The sequence below is a fragment of the Sitodiplosis mosellana genome, unplaced genomic scaffold (assembly GCF_009176505.1).
Source record: "Sitodiplosis mosellana isolate CC-2019 unplaced genomic scaffold, AAFC_SMos_1.0 Smas_scaffold_5, whole genome shotgun sequence".
Classification (NCBI taxonomy): Eukaryota; Metazoa; Arthropoda; class Insecta; order Diptera; family Cecidomyiidae; genus Sitodiplosis; species Sitodiplosis mosellana.
Window position 1 is genome coordinate 2,723,430 of NW_022595248.1, and position 18,053 is coordinate 2,741,482.

General features: G+C 35.9%; 3 protein-coding genes across 4 annotated transcripts; all 3 read left to right on the forward strand.

The window, feature by feature from the left end:
* The first annotated feature begins 40 nt into the window (after positions 1 to 40).
* On the forward strand, positions 41 to 2,035 carry LOC129567001 (facilitated trehalose transporter Tret1-like). Its single transcript, XM_055443450.1, has 6 exons — positions 41 to 218; positions 291 to 654; positions 723 to 915; positions 980 to 1,124; positions 1,199 to 1,614; positions 1,683 to 2,035. Exons 1-6 carry the CDS (start codon positions 125 to 127, stop codon positions 1,971 to 1,973), a joined length of 1,503 nt encoding a protein of 500 aa, XP_055299425.1. The 5' UTR covers positions 41 to 124; the 3' UTR covers positions 1,974 to 2,035.
* Positions 2,036 to 2,744: 709 nt separating this feature from the next.
* LOC129567002 (uncharacterized) lies at positions 2,745 to 8,622 on the forward strand. Its single transcript, XM_055443451.1, has 13 exons — positions 2,745 to 2,877; positions 2,939 to 3,302; positions 3,378 to 3,570; positions 3,628 to 3,772; positions 3,937 to 4,355; positions 4,469 to 4,689; positions 5,691 to 5,782; positions 5,879 to 5,918; positions 6,027 to 6,350; positions 6,422 to 6,614; positions 6,706 to 6,850; positions 6,927 to 7,342; positions 7,452 to 8,622. Exons 1-13 carry the CDS (start codon positions 2,817 to 2,819, stop codon positions 7,686 to 7,688), a joined length of 2,850 nt encoding a protein of 949 aa, XP_055299426.1. The 5' UTR covers positions 2,745 to 2,816; the 3' UTR covers positions 7,689 to 8,622.
* Positions 8,623 to 10,977: 2,355 nt separating this feature from the next.
* LOC129566754 (limbic system-associated membrane protein) lies at positions 10,978 to 14,949 on the forward strand. Of its 2 annotated transcripts, none has more exons than XM_055442966.1 (6): positions 10,978 to 11,980; positions 13,108 to 13,314; positions 13,427 to 13,690; positions 13,768 to 14,286; positions 14,388 to 14,522; positions 14,690 to 14,949. In XM_055442966.1, the coding sequence occupies exons 1-6, from the start codon at positions 11,797 to 11,799 to the stop codon at positions 14,917 to 14,919; spliced, it is 1,539 nt and encodes a 512-aa protein (XP_055298941.1). In that variant the 5' UTR covers positions 10,978 to 11,796; the 3' UTR covers positions 14,920 to 14,949. The 2 variants fall into 2 exon arrangements, with proteins under 2 accessions (XP_055298941.1, XP_055298942.1); XM_055442967.1 differs by having other exon boundaries at positions 14,588 to 14,720.
* Positions 14,950 to 18,053: the final 3,104 nt, after the last annotated feature.

Below are 18,053 nucleotides of genomic sequence, written 5' to 3' on the forward strand. Positions count from 1 at the left end.
TTGACACACTTGAATATAGGAATTAGATAAACTACTAACAACAGATTTGTGGATAGATAACCAAACTGGTGATATTATATGATGAATTTAATCAGTTGTCGATTGAATCGTGGTCACGATCGACATGATCGTTAGTTCAATCACAATGGTGTTGAAAGAGACTCAACCAATATACCAATGGACAAACGTCTTCAATCAGTACTATGGAACTATTTTGGGTATGTTATTCCGCAATTCAAACCTCCATTTCATTTAGTTCAAACGAATTGATTTGTATTTTTTTTTCACAGGCAGTGCATTAATTTTCAATCAAGGATTTATGACTGGTTTTATGTCGACTGCTCTAGTAGAATTTAGCTCAGAAATGTCACCACTAGCATCTGGACCACTGACAAATGAACAAGTCTCCTGGGTTGGATCAATATCCTGCATTGGGAGTTTAATTGGCACATTTTCCTTTGGATATATTGCAAATGTATTGGGCTGTAAACGGTTCATGCTGTTCACAGTGATTTCATTTATTGTATCATGGTTACTTATTGCACTCGGAAACGATTACCTATACATTCTGTTGGCACGACTCATCGGTGGATGGGCTGGAGGGAGTCTGCCTCCTGCGCTCGTATTATATATTTCCGAGATATCAAATAATGAGTATGATTGAATAATTAATGAACATTTCTTTGAAATTTTATGAAAACGTAGAACGAATCCTTTTTCAGCATTCGAGGTCGTCTTGGGAGTTTTCCACTCGTTTTGTTCAATATAGGTGTTTTGATTTCTTACATTCTTTGTGCTGAAGTTGACTACAAATACGTACCATATATTTGCTTTTGGATTCCAATCGTTTTTGCTGCCATTTTCACAATGTTACCGAATACACCACAATACTACCTTCATAATGGAAAATTTTTGGTAAGTTGAGTCGTTGTCAATCGAAAAACTATCTTCATTTCGAAGCTGACGTAAACCATTTTAGAATGCAGAGAATTCAGTGAAATATTACAAAAATTACAAAGGACTATGTAGTGAGGAAGATGTTGCTCTGTACAACGAGTGCGAACGATTGAAATCGATTGCAAATACACGCAGAACTGAAGTGAAACTTTGCGCCGCGGATTTTTGTATGTATTTAAATCTTTGTTTAACTCCTGAATCATTATATTTACAATTATTTTACAAATATCATAATTCACAGTCACTAAATCGGCGATAAAGGGCATTGGCATCGGCATTGCTTTGTGTACGATTGGACAGTTTACAGCAAAATTTCCTATTATCAGCTACGCGGTGATGGTTTTTCAAAAAACTGGAACATCATTAGATCCATATGCCTCATCAATAATGATGGCTATAGCACTAATTATTGGCTCATTGACAACCACTTACTTTGCAGATCGACTCGGTCGAAAGGTTTTGATTATCGTTTCCTTGCTTGGTTCTGCATTTGCTCTACTCGCAACATCAATGTATCATTATCTCTATTTGAATGGCTACGAGTTATCTTCATTTGCCTGGGTGCCATTGGTGAGCCTATCGTTTGATGTTTTCATTTCGTCGGCGGGCATCACGCCTTTGATGATGGTTTGCAGCGTTGAGAATCTTCCCCCAAAGGTTTGTTCCTTCTCTGGTTTTTATACTTGCCTATGACTCATAGTGAATTATGTACAATTTCATTCAAGATTCGAACATTTGGCATGTCAATCATTAGTTTTATGATGAATATCATCGCGTTTGTATCGATGAAGCTCTTTCCCATACTTCTGGAAACGCTAAACTTGTACCCATGCTTTATGATCTATGGAGTCGGCTGCATTGTGGGAACTATTTTCTTTTATCTTGTTTTGGAAGATACCAGCGGAAAGTCACTCGACGATGTAGGCATAAATGAAGACGCAAAGATGACTCATACACTAAGTGGTCGCAATTATAATACATTCAGCACGTATGTAGAAAGGAAGAATAGCGTGTAAGATTCTTATAGTATAGCAACGACGTAAAATTATTATCAAATATGGCCTATTTATCATGAACATTTGACAACTAGGAAGTGGCATCAATTTTATACTATGAACTGTAGTACGACTGTACTTGGCGCGTCATCTTTTTGTGCCTAATGAAGTGCTCCAATGTCAATTAAAACAGTTTATTTCAAATCAAGATCACGCTTTTTCATCGAAACAATCACTATTCGCTAAAATTGCAAGATTTTTTGCATTTTTAATGAATAGTGATATATTGCCATTTCAATTAATCAATGAATCAGGCAAACAGCCTATGGAAATGACTATCAAAAATATTTGAATACAGCTTCAAAGACAGGCACTTTCAGTTTAATAAAGTACCGTAAGTGGAAACGTTCAGTATATAACTACGCGGAAGTTAGAGAACCATCATTTCAAAATTTTACATAATAAAAATATAAAGAAAAACAAGAAGCGCACAAGGTCGCTCGGTACTTTATCGGTAGGTTTATTTTAGCTTGACTTGAGTGCTAACAGAAAAAAAAAACAGAGAAATTTTGGCAAGAGACATCATTTCAGACTGTGATCATGTTTACAGTACAAAAATCCACACGCAAAATATAAATGATGCAAGGGCGTTCAAAGATTGTAAATTTACGCAACAGTTTTCAACGTAATTGTAATAAATCAAAAGAATTCCAGCCAAAAGTCTTATCTATAACCGAGCTGTTGATCATCGAAACATAAAGATTCCAGCATGATGCTGGCAGCATCTAATCTTATAAATAAGCAACAAAACTAGTCATTCGAGTATCTACATTGCTAGGCTAACGTTTAAAATATTTTGTTGGCATGGAAGAAAGTGGGTTTGAGTTTAAAAATGTTGCACACCAGTATTTTGCTACGATGGCAGGTATATTTCCAATTTCACAACGGAATTTTGAGCATGGATTAGCAATTTATTTTCGTTATAGCGAATCTAATCATGTTGGGACATGGAGCCGTAGTAAGTTGGTTCAGTCCATCGCTGCCGATATTATTATCTGAAGAAACACCACTCATTAGTGGCCCCTTGAACAATGAGCAATTATCTTGGCTTGGATCGATCAATAATTTGGGTGCACTTGGTGGGGTTCTGACGTTTGGATTTATCACCACATTTCTGGGATGCAAACGAGCGATGTCATTTTTAGCACTGCCGTCGATTGCGTTTTGGCTATTGATTTTCTTCGGCAACACGTATTACCATCTCCTGTTTGCACGATTTTTCGCGGGTTGGACCGGTGGAGGAATTCAAACGACGATCATTTTATTCGTGTCAGAAATTTCGAACGATCAGTAAGAGCCATTTTGCCAGACGATCGCCAGTTGCGAGCAACAGATTCTCGTCATTTAAATTGTTCCCAATTTCAGTATCCGAGGGCGTCTTGGATCACTTACAACACTCTCAAGAAATATTGGCGTTTTGCTCATATTCACAATCGGAGCCTATGCCGACTACTTTCTGGTGCCGTGCATTTTCATTTTCCTTCCAATTGCGTTTCTAGTAGTATTTTTCATATTACCAAATACACCACAGTTTTATCTTCGGAAAGGCATGTTCGAGGTACGTTCTGAACATGAATTTGGTTAACAATATCTAGCTAAAAATTTCGAAATCTAGGAAGCCGACTATGCATTGAAATATTACAAAGGCTATGAGGGAAAAAGTGAAGTGGAGCGAAATGCTTTTAACAAAGAATTTGACCGACTGCAATCGTTGGCCAAAGAGAGAAAGGAAGATAAGAAGGTTAATCTCAGTGATTTTTGTGAGTTTAATTCATTTTTTCTTTTGCGAATAAATGTGAAGACATTTTGACGGTTTTAAAGACACTATCTAATCAAAATCGTCAAGTTGTTGGTTTTACCTTTGAATTTTGATGCATTTAGTTTATGAATTTGTTTACATTTTCAAATCTCCATCTGTTTTTAGTTGAACTAAAAGCAGTCAAAGGACTTCTTTTTGGTATAATATTGGGCTGGTTAACCCAATTCCCTGGCAGTATCACCCTTTTAAACTATGCCGTGATAATTTTCGAAAAATCTGGTGCATCGAAAATAGACCCGTATATCTCTTCAATAATATTGGCCGCAGCACAATTGATTGGATGCCTTTTCTCAGCTAAACTGGCCGATTCGATGGGTCGAAAATTGGTATTGATCATTTCATTCATGGGAAGTGCAATGGGATTGTTGGTCTTTGCTTTGTACTTGTATCTCAATCAAATCGGTCATGATTTATCGGCATATTCATGGTTGCCAGTTGCATCGCTATCTTTCATCATGTTTATCTCATCGGCTGGCGTCTATGCATTATACGCGGTTTGCGTTGTGGAATATTTGCCGTCAAAGGTTTGAATTATTCCTAATCTTATCCATCATGTAGAGATAAAAATAATCGTTTTAGACATTTAACAATTCTTTTTGAATTTTTGTTTGCTAATTTTTATTTCACGTTTTTTCAGATTCGAACAATTGGATTAACGATATGTGTGCTATCACTCTACACATCGACTTTTACATTTGTCAAAGTGTTTCCATTTGTTTTAGAACTAATAGATCTCTGGGGATGCATGATCATATTCATGGTCGGAAGTGTTGTTGGTGCACTTTTTGTGACATTTGCGCTAGAAGAAACCAACGGAAAGTCACTAGATACACTTAAATCAAGTGAAACTAAATGCTAGCCAAACACATAAATCAAACGATTTGTACTTTAAATTAGTTGAATTGCCAAAGCAACGGCTATTTCATTTAAAATAGTTAAATAACCAAGATCAATTAGTATAAGTTTGCATGCGCTTTATATTTAACTAGAAATAAAAGCAATTAAACCCCATTAAATACATATTTGAAAACAGCGATAAATAAAATCGACGCCACTGTGACTTGACGGTGTTGTGATGCGATGAATGAATAGATAATAGACAGGTAAGGAAAAAAACCTGTGATGCCTACGATATTGAGATAAAGCTACTGTCATGAAATGTACAATGGTAATTGAAGCCTTTGTAACGTTGTCACGATCGATCAAAATTATTTGTTGACATGAAATAAAAATGTTTTAAAAGAAAATAAAATACATTCGTTCCATAGAAAATTAAGTAAGGTGTACAAATTCGTTTTTTTTTTGTCAAATCAGCGAAATTTTCTATTGACTAATCTTAAATGCAAACCAAAACGAATTCAATACAAACATAGCATATGTGCAAGAAAGAGACGGATGTATCGGATTGTGTATTTCCAACACATTTTTGCATGTACTTTTGAGTTATCGTATGTTGATTAGTTAGTGCTGCTGACATCAGCTCATAACACGCTCTGGATTTACCATACGTAACGAAACCACAACGTCGATTTTTTCAAGCAGTCAACAGGTCATGCGAAATACGAATGAAATTTTTATTTGGACTGTGAATGTATACGTAAATGCCATTTGTTAAATGGTAAACATGTTTATTTCAGTACGTAAATGCGAGTAGTCGCGATCGAACGATTGTACGGAACACATGATTGCTCTCGTTCAGTCGAAGCCGGTGATTTTTTTGCAATATTTTCTAATCATAAATCACACGAATTTGTGTAAGAACTTTCGGATTATAATTATAACTAAAGTGCTACCGTAAAAATTGCATTTATGACGTCAATCAGCGTAAATTCCTTTCCACTACGATCCGAGTGAATAATTTCATTTCATAATTGGATTGTATTATACCGCGTCATGGAAGAAACGGAATATCAATGGCGCAACGGCCATCAATATATTGCAGCAATAACAGGTATCTTAAAATTTCTGTGTCGTCGACCTACTGACGTCGTTTGATACAAATATTTAGTTTAGATGTGAATGACTTTGCATTCCTTTTCGTCACCAGCAAATCTGATAATGTTGGCTCATGGCTGTATCGTAGGTTGGTGAGTAATTATTCAAAAAATCTTATTTCCGGTTTTCAGGTTCACACATTCTACCTATGCAAACAGTGGCAAATTGTTTTTAAAATGGCGTGATTATTCTTTTTACAGGTTTTCACCAGCTTTACCCAAGCTGTTATCAGACAATACGCCGCTTATCACGGGTCCATTTACTAGCGAAGAAGTGTCATGGGTTGGTTCAATTATGAATATTGGCGCACTGTGCGGAACTTTTACATTTGGATTTATCAACACATTTTTGGGCTGCAAACGAGCAATGATCTTCTTAGCAATGCCATCAACGATTTTTTGGATTCTTATCTATTTTGGCGATTCTTATAATCATATATTGATCGCTCGCTTCTTCACGGGATGGACAGGCGGTGGCATTCAAACGACTATCGTGCTGTATATCGCTGAAATTTCAAATGACAAGTTTGTGAATGTGATATTGAGATTAGTTTTTATTTTTACGTACCATTCAAAATATTGTTTCTAAATTACAGCATTCGCGGTCGGCTCGGATCAATCATTCAACTATCTCGAAACACCGGCATACTGATTGCCTACATCGTGGGAGCGATAGTCGATTATAAATATATTCCATGCATTTTCATCTTTCTTCCACTGTTGTATGTGCTATGCTTCGTTTTTTTGCCCAACACTCCGCAATATTATCTTCGAAACGATCGAGTTCAAGTAAGCGAATGACAAAATTTCAAATGATTTTCAATTATTGTACTTTTTGATTTGGGCCGCATAATTCTATTTTTGCCTTTTTGACCGACAGAAAGCGCAAGAAGCCTTGAAGTACTACAAAGGTTACAAAGGAAAAACTGATGCGGAGATCAATATGTTCAACATTGAATTTGAGCGGATGAAATCGATTGCCAAGGAGCAACAAGCAGATGAGAAACTTCGTGTGAATGATTTTAGTAAGAGTTTGACAATATTTTTTCTATTTTCACCACGACTTTATTTATTCTTGTTAAATGTGTGTTATTGTTACAGCGAATCGCAAGGCGTTGAAAGGAATCATGATTGGAATTGCATTATCATATTTTAGCCAGCTCACCGGATGCTTCACCATCATCACTTATGCTGTGTACATTCTTGAACGAACTGGCATGAAACTAGATGCGTACTTCTCATCGATCGCTCTGGCCGTGATGCTGATTGTTGGCAATCTGTGCACAACAAATCTTGCCGATAAGTTTGGCCGAAAAACATTCTCGATTGTATCCCTATTGGGAACTGCTCTTGGTTTAATTGCATTATCAGCATTTTTGTACCTTAACAAAAATGGATACGACTTATCGGACTATGCATGGGTGCCCGTGTTTTGTTTGGCATTTGTTATTTTCATTGCATCGGCTGGCATTATTCCACTTTCGCATGTCATTAGAGTGGAAAACTTACCCACAAAGGTATGGACTAACTTTTTTTTTAAATCGATAGATGGAATCATGATGACAGCTGAGCAACATAGCATACCTAAAATGTTTACCTTATTTTTAAATTGTTTTTTTGTTCAAGATTCGGACGGTTGGTTTGGCTATTTGCATTTTTGCTCTAAATATTACATCGTTCACGTGTACAAAACTGTTTCCGTTGCTACTGGACAAAGTCGACGTTTACGGGTGCATGCTGATTTTTGCCATCAATTGCATTGTGGGTTCATTTTTCATATATTTCGTGCTAGACGAAACAAGAGGCAAACCGATGGATACTCTCAAAGCAGAACAAAATCAAACGGAAAATACTAACTGCTAATTGTCACTTCGGTCAATTGAGAGTGAGATTGATTCAAAAAAATTGTTTTCTCCAGATGATAAGATGTCATGCAGACCATATGATGAGTGTGTGAAATTTAGAAATATTCTGAATTTGAAGCAGATCTAAAATAGGCTAGGGGCTCGGATCTATATAAAATCATATTTTATACGCACTTTATATGCAATATATGCATTTTATATGAAATATACGCAATATCCACAAAATATCTAAAACAATAAATAAATGTGTATATCGCGAATATTTTGCGGATATTGCGTATATTTCATATAAAATGCATATAGTGCATATAAAGTGTATATATTACGGTTATTTTGGATATCGAAGCATGTGAAACGTCATTTTCTTAATAATATACGTGAAATATCCGCGATATCCACAGTTATACGCATTTATACGCAAAAAGTAAAAATATGACGTTATATATGTAAAATAACCGCAATATATGCTACTTATACGCGATATATAATTCCATACTCTGAAGTTCCGAGCCCCTAGAAAATAGGTATGGTCGAAATTTACAAACATACGGTGGCATTTTATTGTTTCCAAATAGTGGACTTATAACCTATGGAGTTTTGATCCTCTTTATCTTACATTCAGTTTATCTGCAATTTATACGTGTGAGAATATTTTGCCTATAAGTAGCGAAGATAATTAGAAAAGACTTAATCAAAATTGAACGCTTTCCGGGCACATATAAGTCGCATAATTTAGTCTATTTGATAGAAAAACTCAAAATCAATTCAATTTCTTCTGATTGAAGTTCTTTAAACTGTGCAAATGTACTTAGTTTCAATTAAATACGTGTAATAAGAATGAATAAATGATTGTAACTACATAGAATAAACTAAATCAAATAACATCTTTTGTGATTTATTTGTTCACTCTTTTTGTGTTAATTAGTTCAGAGTTAACATTCAGTATGGCTGACAAGATGGATTCGATTGATTTTGAATAGTCTAGTCGACGTCAGTATTTTGCAGCGAAGGTAGGTATGTTTTGGAATCGAAGCGATGGAATAACTATAAGTAAATGTTTTTGGATGAAACGAGAGGCCAACCAATCAAATACAAGACAAAAGTCTGTCATTAAGTCTACAAAAACATTGAACCGTCTCCATTTTCGTCGTTCGCTTCGGTCATTCATAACGAAAAGTAGTATGGAATACAAGCCATAACAACGACACCATAAAGAAATTGAGCTTAGTCTCCGTTAGAACGCTGACCGTATCAAAGGAATCATTCGAACTATGCGCCGATGTAAATGAACAACGAAAAACGTTCATACGAAATAGTATTACGTCGTTTCCCGCTACATTTCAATTGTTGGGTTAGTAGAGCATTCATTGTGATTTGTGATGCATTTATAGGAGCACACATAAATGTGTTGCAGTCGAATGCATCTAATGCGTCGCATTGTTCGCGGATCTCGAATAATTTATTCAAGTAATTCAAATCTTTCTCATGATGCATACAATGTCAGTTTGAATTTTATTTACTCAGTGTTTGGGTGAAGAATAATTTTAACGCTAAAATTCAATTTTCGTATTGTCCATTTGGTTACTACACAGAGTAGGGCTTTGGCCTCTCACAATTTTCGAGTACATTTCGATTCCAAAGCAGAAAAGAACACAGAGAAAAATAAACAGCGTTTATAATTAATTAATATAAATTGGATTTAACGTCTAAATATAATTGTAGATTCGTTTGAATGATGATCTGAACGCGGCGCGCTTTCAACCCGTTTGCTATATGACACGATCATGTCTGAAGAAATGCAGAGAAATGCTTCCCAGAAAATGGGAACATCAAAGAATTTAAAACGGACGCTGCGATTAATTGCATTGCCTTCCAAGTGATTGAGAGACAGTCAGACAACGTCGCTCTTCAGTTCGTAATTCATTAAATTCAATCGATTTGCTTGTTTGGCCAATGAATTGTTTTGTGTATTGCGTAGGCCAAACTAAGGAACCAACCAATTTGTTGTTAATTAATGACTAACTCATTATAGAATCACATCGAATGTTTCGACAAAGCGCGCGCGCGCACACGCATATTGACCAAGTTCAAACGCAACCGATTACACAATTTTATTCTTTTTGTATTTGTAGTTCGATCAACTTAAAACAGAATTTTATGATTTAATCGGATGACATGAAATAACCATATGGGTTTATTATTTATCGTTATAGCTTTGTTTCCATTGGCAAATGGGTTTTCGTTCCTTTTTCGATCGAAATGGTCGAAATATTGATGATTTGTCAACTGTGTCATTTCGTTCGTTATTCTTGTCATTTTCTAAAACAAAACTCGACTACTTATGTCTGAAACCAGCTCCCGATATTAAGCAATAGACGTAAAAATAATGAAAATAAGCCTTGAAAATATGTCTGAAATCTGATGGACGGAATAGGTGACGGAATCAAATAATAAACAATAATGGTCAACGAGAAATCCGGGCGAAGCGACGAAATATGGATTTAATCGGAATAATTTATTAATTTAATATAGAAATTGTGAGTGAGTGTGTGACAATTATGTGCGCGATATTAAGTTAAGGGACCGACCATAACTTACTGTTGATCATTTTAACACGATGCTCGTTTTTCGAATGCACTACTCGTTGAAGAGAATTTGTTTTATTGACATCTTTTGTTGTCGCATTTTCTCCCTCTGGCTCTTTCTCTCTTTGTAAATGACAGAAAAAAATAAAGACAGACGAAAGAGGCAAATGGTATGTGCTCATGCATTTGATGAAGTCTCGATCATAAACAGAGAAAAAATAACCGCTCGCATACATAAAAAATCGAGTTTCTTTCAGCCTATCTAGAGCTTATATGAGATCAACGATAAACATTAGTATTTGATGCTAATTCACGCAATATTTTGCTTCTATTCCGACTCAAATGCTACCAAGTCTTTTCTCTTTTGTGAATACACAAATTGTGTGAGTTTTTTTTTTCAGTGTTCTTATTGTTACTTTGTTATTTAGTTGCCTTTTTTTTGCTTTGATATTTGTATAAACAACACAAGATTAGGGTGGTGTGTAGCTCTGTTTAATTGGCCATTGTCGCTACAATCAAATTTATTAGCTTTCTAAATATAGAACATTCATTCCAATTAATTCCGATCAACGAATTCGCCCTCCCGCTTTCGATCCACACTAATCTTTGTATGAGTCGAGAGTATATGCATGTCAATCGTATTGCCCGAAGACCCGCACAACGTCTGAATTATTTCATTTAGTTTGCTGCTCTTGATATGGACGGACGTTTTGTCAGTGTTCCTCACGCGACTCCAATTGAGCAATTGACTTTTGATTGAATTACTGCGGCTGCCATTCGCTGTGCGCCTTTTTGTTATTGTAGCTTATTTCACCGGTGATAATCAAATCAAAAAAAAAATTAACCCTTCGATGTTAAAAATAAACACATTGAAATGTGCATCAATAACATCTTGTTTCCAGTGATTTATTGAAATGACTCTGTGAAAAGCACTTTTTCGTTATTAATCGTGAAAATTGAGTGATAAATGTCAACAATAATCGTTTGTTTTACACTAAAATATATTCATGTTCATAGTAAATTTTGATTTTATGCAAGAAAAGTTGATTTTTTTTTACGACGAATGTTGATTTTACACGTGTAACCATTGAGCTCTGACGATAATTTCTGCATACTAGGCCTCTACAGCATAATATGCCCCTACAGCTCATAAATGACTTCCACAGGACTGAATCCTGTTTGTGAACTAGCTTGCAATTGAGCGAAACCATTGAAGAGAACTTCAAAAGTGGAAAAGAATTGCAAAGCCGAGGCAATTTCAAGTGTGTGCGAAATTTTATTGTGATTAATTGATTGTTATTGTGGTGACAGTGGCTCGTTGAAGTGGTCATTTGGTAACAATACATTATTCGAAGAAGAAACGTTGTTTGCATACGAATCGAGTGTAATTTGTCGAGTGCAAATATAGTTCAGTGTACAACCAAGAGCCATCGCTAAGCATATCGTTTGAAACATAAGGATTAAGAAACCACAAAAGAACCGGATCGAAATACGTAATCTACTTTACATCGGCTTTTAAAAATGAGCATTGACGTGCGTGAACTACGCAAAATCCACATTGTTTGTGTTTTGATTGGGATTTATTTGGTTGGCCTAATCAAAACCGACAATTATTTCACATCAAATTCGGAAAATTTCGAAAGTGTTCCAACTACCGTTAAAACCTATGAAAATGATACCGTTTTATTGCCATGCTATTCAGTGGGTGAGTTGAGTTTTCGTTCGATATCAATCAAAAGTGGATTTTTTGACTCGAACAATGGTCGAGTCTTCAGTTCAAGTGACACGGAACTAATTTTTCTATTCGAAAACATTTTTCAATTTTATTTTTTTTTCTGATCAGATTTTATCATTCGATTTGATTCTTTGCTACCTACTAATTATCCACCACATATAATGGCCCATAACCATAGTCATTTAGTAAACATTGTTCCAATTTTGATGTCGACATTCGATAAAGAAGCATTAATCTTGATTTTAAACTACATTCATTTTGACAAATTATGTTTTGAGATCATTTTTTTTCTAATTTATGTACATAAATTTCCATTCGAAAATACTTTGAATGATATCATTCCAAAATAAATCATAAAATTGCTTCATTCGAATCAAAGTTGAAATGTAATCTCGGTTGATAGCATCACAACACGTTCACACCAACATTTTTCCGACCCGAAAACGAGAAAGAATGGAGATTCAAAGACAAAATAACACGAAACCGTCGCTCGGCAAGGAATTTGATGTGGACTTCTCTTGTTTCGTATGTGTGTGTGTGTGTGCAGAGTGTGCACCAATTTTCATTCAAAGATTTGAATAAAATTCTCTTTTGTGTTTCAATTGAAGTGTTATTTGGAATGAATGCGACTGGCTGAGTTTCACTAACTCCTCCGATTATTCGATTATCAATTCATTGTAACGGAATAAATCTAATAGCACGTTACGTATAGCAGCATAAGCAGTTTAAGTAAATTGAATTCAACGTTAAATTGAAATTTAAACTGGCGACGACATTTCTTTGTAATAACGACCATGCATCCCTGCATTTCAACATTGGAATGAACCAAAAATTCGAAATAAAAGCACAAGCAATGAATCAGATTTAGAATGATTTAATTTCCACTGTTCGGTGCTCAATGTATATTTAATTTCTTAAGATAAAGAACTTGAAGAATTTCTAATGAGTACTTTGGGTGCTTAGACTCAAACTAGACCATAATTTGATGCATTTTTTATTTACTTTTCTACTGTTTTTCTCCTTTTGCTTCTTCTCCTTGGCCTTCTCTCTTGTTTTCAATTATTGTTGATTTTTAAAACATTCTTTTCCGATTCCAGTGCCATCTCAGTTTGTCCGATGGTTGCGTGACGATGTTGCGATAGTCGATTCACGATATCCCGATGTTGCGCCACGCATCACACTATTCACAAACGGCAGCCTACAAGTGAGAGATGTTAAGCGAAATGATACCGCTGAATATTTATGTGAAGTAATGACAACGACATTTTCACTAGAGACCCAGTTGCATGCAATCGAAGTTCAATGTAAGTGCATGGATTCGTTTACTTTCTTTCGAATATGCGATTGATTGATGGCATCTTAAATGAAAACATTAGCATTAATTTGTGTTTTTCATTTTTTGTTCAATCGATACAGTTCCACCGAGCGTTGTATCAACGCCAAGCGGTCGAATCGAAGCGAAATTGGGTGCGGTGTTTGAGATTATATGTGATGCGCAAGGCATTCCACATCCAATAATCAGTTGGATGCATCACGGACAGTCGAATAGCACACAATTGGAGAATAAACGAACAAAAGTGATCGAAGTGAATGATCGGGGTATGGCTGGACGAATTGACTGCGTTGCTACGAATGGAGTGGGTCACCCGGCCGTCGCTGGTGTTGATTTAGTTGTTTTGTGTATGTCTTACTTAGTTTCTTCTGATTTTCTAATTAATTTGCATTGAATTGATTGAGTATCACAATTTATTTTACAGTTCCACCCGAGATCAAAGCTGTGGTTGGTATTGTGCATACGAAAATGCTACTAACTGCTCAATTGGAATGTGTGGTGGTGTCACAGCCGAAGGCAAATGTTCATTGGTTCCATCACGGTATTCCGGTGACGTCGGGCACTCGCATCAGTCGACAAGATCACGCGATCCTTACCAATCAAACGGTCGACGATTATCACACCGATACCAAGCACATACTGATCATAAGAAACGTCAAGGAAACTGACTTTGGAATGTATGATTGTCGTGCTGAAAATGCCATCGGCATTAATGGGGCATCGATTGAAGTGACCGGTCGACCGATGGTACCGATTTTCAAACGATCGCCACAGACACAGGATCACATAGCACACTATTTGATCTGGCAAACAGAGAGCTTGTCACCGATTTTTGAGCACAAATTGAAATTCCGTAAAATTCCTTCCGGCAATGTTACACCGCACAATCGCAAACACGCATCCGCCTGGCATGAAATTATCGTACCCGCCGAAGAATCTGAAGGTAAAATGTGCAGACTTTTTCATTGCTAATTGCACGCCCCATTTTATTTGCGGTTTCATTCGAATTTTTAATTAAAAAATGACAATGATTTGACATTGCAGGCCCAATACACACAACGGGATATACACTTAGGGGACTGGAACCAGCCAGTGTCTACGAAGTGGCCGTTGTCTCACGCAATCGATTCGGTTGGAGTGATTCCAGTCGCATCGTACGATTTGCAACATCTGGCGAAAGTGAGTCACAAAACAAGCATTCAGAAGATTCTTCTGAGAAGAAACATTGAAATTATTTAAAGTAGTTTGATCATATTTTTTCGTTTCTTTTTTTCCTCTGTGAAACTGATTATTTTCCTTCACTTCTCTCTTCATTCTGTTTAAACTTGATTTCATCATTTCTTTAGTTGAACTTCCAAATTATTCGACGGAAAGCACAGACGAAGAAATTAACGAACACAGTTACTACGATGACTCTAGCTCATCGGCAATGGAGGAGCCGGATTCAACGATGGACAATCAATTGGATCTATATGGTCAACCCTACCCTTACGATCCATATTACTCTTCTGCTTCTCGAAGTTCAGACAAATCATTTTTGTTATTCGTAATAGTTGGGTTAATTTTACTTTATTGAGAAATAAATAACAACAGTTGTCACAATGAAGTCAAGCATTTTTCTTTCTCGTTCTATAAACTATATACAATCCACCCATTTTCAATCAAATATTTGATTTCCCATACAAAATGTCTGAAATGGTGGCTTTCAAGTGTCCATTTTTCATTTCAAACAGCAAAATTATTCAAAGCTCAACAAAGAAATCATTTTTTTTCTTGCTGCGTTTAAAGATAAAGATGTTTGAACTATTATGGGTCTGCTCAACTAAAATAGAGCAAAAGTTCTGAGAACAAAATGTCTTTTTTTCTAACATTTTTTATATGTTCGTTAAAAAACAGATATGATTAAATAGCATGATTTGGATACAAAAACTTAGCTTTGGTATTGGCATATTCAATAGCTGAACAATGGTAATTTTTGCCTGAAATATTATCTAGAGCATAGAAGTTCTAGAGGTAGAACTAAGTTTCGAAATAACCGTTTTCTACGAGGCTTTTTAAGTCTCTCGCTGAAATCAACTTTCTTCTTCTTTCATGCTTAAATGTGAATGTCGGCCACAAAAGATGGCGCCTCTTCATAGTTTAACTAATGCAATTGAATGGTTTCCAAATATATTTCCAAAGCATCTAAAATCCGTTGTTAAAAGGTATGAAGTGAATGGAGCTGGTTGAAAATTCTCAATGTTCACCAAATTGAAGCAAACCACAAATAAATTGTCTGTGTTTATTTTCGCGTTCGTTATTATGTAAATCGCTAAACACTAAAGTGTCAACGTGTAAATATTTATCAGAGGAAATTTTGGACGAAGTCAAAATGTGTCATAGTCTCTGTCTGTCGTTTTATGTTTCTGCTGTTGAACCTCTTTGTTTTTTTTTTCTCAAGTGTCAAAAATGTAATTAAAGTAAGTCAATCATATTGGATTGAAACTTTTTATTCAGTTGATTGTTTTTTTTTCTTCTCTGTCTTGAGTGTTTCATATAGTAAGAGGATCTTAAGTCATTCCCATGTGTGTGTTTATTTCCACGATTGCACATGTGACCTGGCGTGTTTATCCAATATTGCGATTAGTCTAATAACATAATTCATACAATAAGCACACAAATTTGTTTGTTTACGCATTGAGTGAGACGCGAGCTACTTGCTCTTCAAACGAATTTGCATTACCTTGTTGAACCCCGCTAAAAATCATCTCGCCATCATTATATCTCATCAAGAGTCGTCGGTTGTTTGTTATCATCATTTTCCATCGAAATCAAGTGCAGTTAATCCAGCGCGTATGTGCGAGGAATGCGAAAAATTATAATGATTCTCCCACATATTCATTGTCGGTTATCGGGCAAGAACCACTATAAGCCGCCCGCTTTGTACAGGATTATGTCGGCGATGGCAAGCAGTACACTCTCGCATTCGGCAGTTTTGTATGTGATTTTTCGAGTAAACACTTAACAAGATAAAGACTTGATAAACGATTGTTTAAACGATAAATTGCTGTGCATAACACACATTCGTTTAAGTTTCATACCGGGAGAGAGACCGATACAGAAAGAGCCAGAGAGAGAGAGAGAGAATGAGAGCTGTAAAGTAAAACGTCTTTTGCTTCTATTCACTTCACCGAAAATTGCCTCGAAGCTATTTTAAGTGCTACTTGCGCTCTCTCGCTCGTTGTTGTAAACTAATTCCGAAAGACGGAACTTTCAATTTAAATTAATCGTCTCAAATACATTTATTTATACAGATTAAATGGAATTGTGGATTCCAAATAAATATAAACACATTTCAAAGAAAATTATGTGCTCGTTCGCTTCGGTTGTTGCCACACTCAAATGCGGAACATGTTGTGCAAATGCGTGGAAAGGATATATATACGTGTATGCGACGACCGAGAGAATCAAAGTGAACAGTCAATAATCAATGAGGGCAATGGTATATGAACAAAATAGCGTCAAAATATGATTTTTGCCGTTCGGGAAAGAAACAACAAATCGGAAGAACTAAGCCAACTGATTCGCAACACACCAAAAATGAAAACAAACACATGATAAACGCATCATAATTATCTGGCAGCTTTATAACTGGTTTTTGCTCGTTTACCCTTTTGCTCGTGTGTGATGAATGCGCCACGACGTTTATATCGTTTGCCATAAATCACTCGACTAACGTGGCACGTCACTCGCTTGATGTCAGCAACTGGCGAATTTCCATTTTTATTTTCTGATTGGGCCCGTTTACGAATCGACAACGACGACGACTCAGAGAAAAAAAAATTCATTTACGATTTCGATTCATTCATCGAATTTTGTATGGACAATCCAAGTCAATTCCGTTTTTATATACTTTCAGTCATTGGTAAATTTATTTGAAGGTACAAGCCGACGGTAAGTTTATTCAAAGGCCACCGAAAGAGAAACCATTTTGTTTAAACTGAAACTGACAAAATACACATAATAAAAAAGTGTTTCTTTTTCCATGCCATGTTGAATAAAATTGATGACGAATTTGAATTTGGACGGACATTTCGACACACAAGAACTTTTTATAGGTAATAAAAATTTCATGATGAACGATGGCATTTCGAGCAAACGATTATTGAATATTTTAAAAAGGTCGAAACGAAGAAGCCTAGTCGCGTATCCACTCGATCGTGTCATAAACTAATTAAGCCAATTATTGGTATGTTAAACATAAAAATGCTGTTTATATTCAAAAATCGAGAAAACGTGTAACGAAGTCATCCAAACATCGATCGTGTCATAAAATTGAAATATTGAGTACTTTGTCTTCTGCCCCTTTTTCTTCTTCTTCTTTAAATCCATGTGGTTTCATCGTATCGAATTGTCTCGATCGATTCTTGAAAATGTGATGCAAAAATTAGAATTGGCACTTCTTTTTTTATGATGGTTTGCATGTTGTTTCGACCACAATACAAAGCATTTTTACAATTGCCCCCGATCAGTTTCACTGAGAGAGAAAAAAAAGAGAGTTTCCCTGGGTGTTAAGCACTGGATTTGCTAACGGCTTAACATTTTCGGAAGCAATTTGTTTATATTTTTCTTTTTTGTGTCGGTTTCTCTCTCTATCCACTCTGTATGTGCATTCATGCGCTCGATCGCTCACTCTCCCGATACCAACCTACCAAGAATACACAAATATTT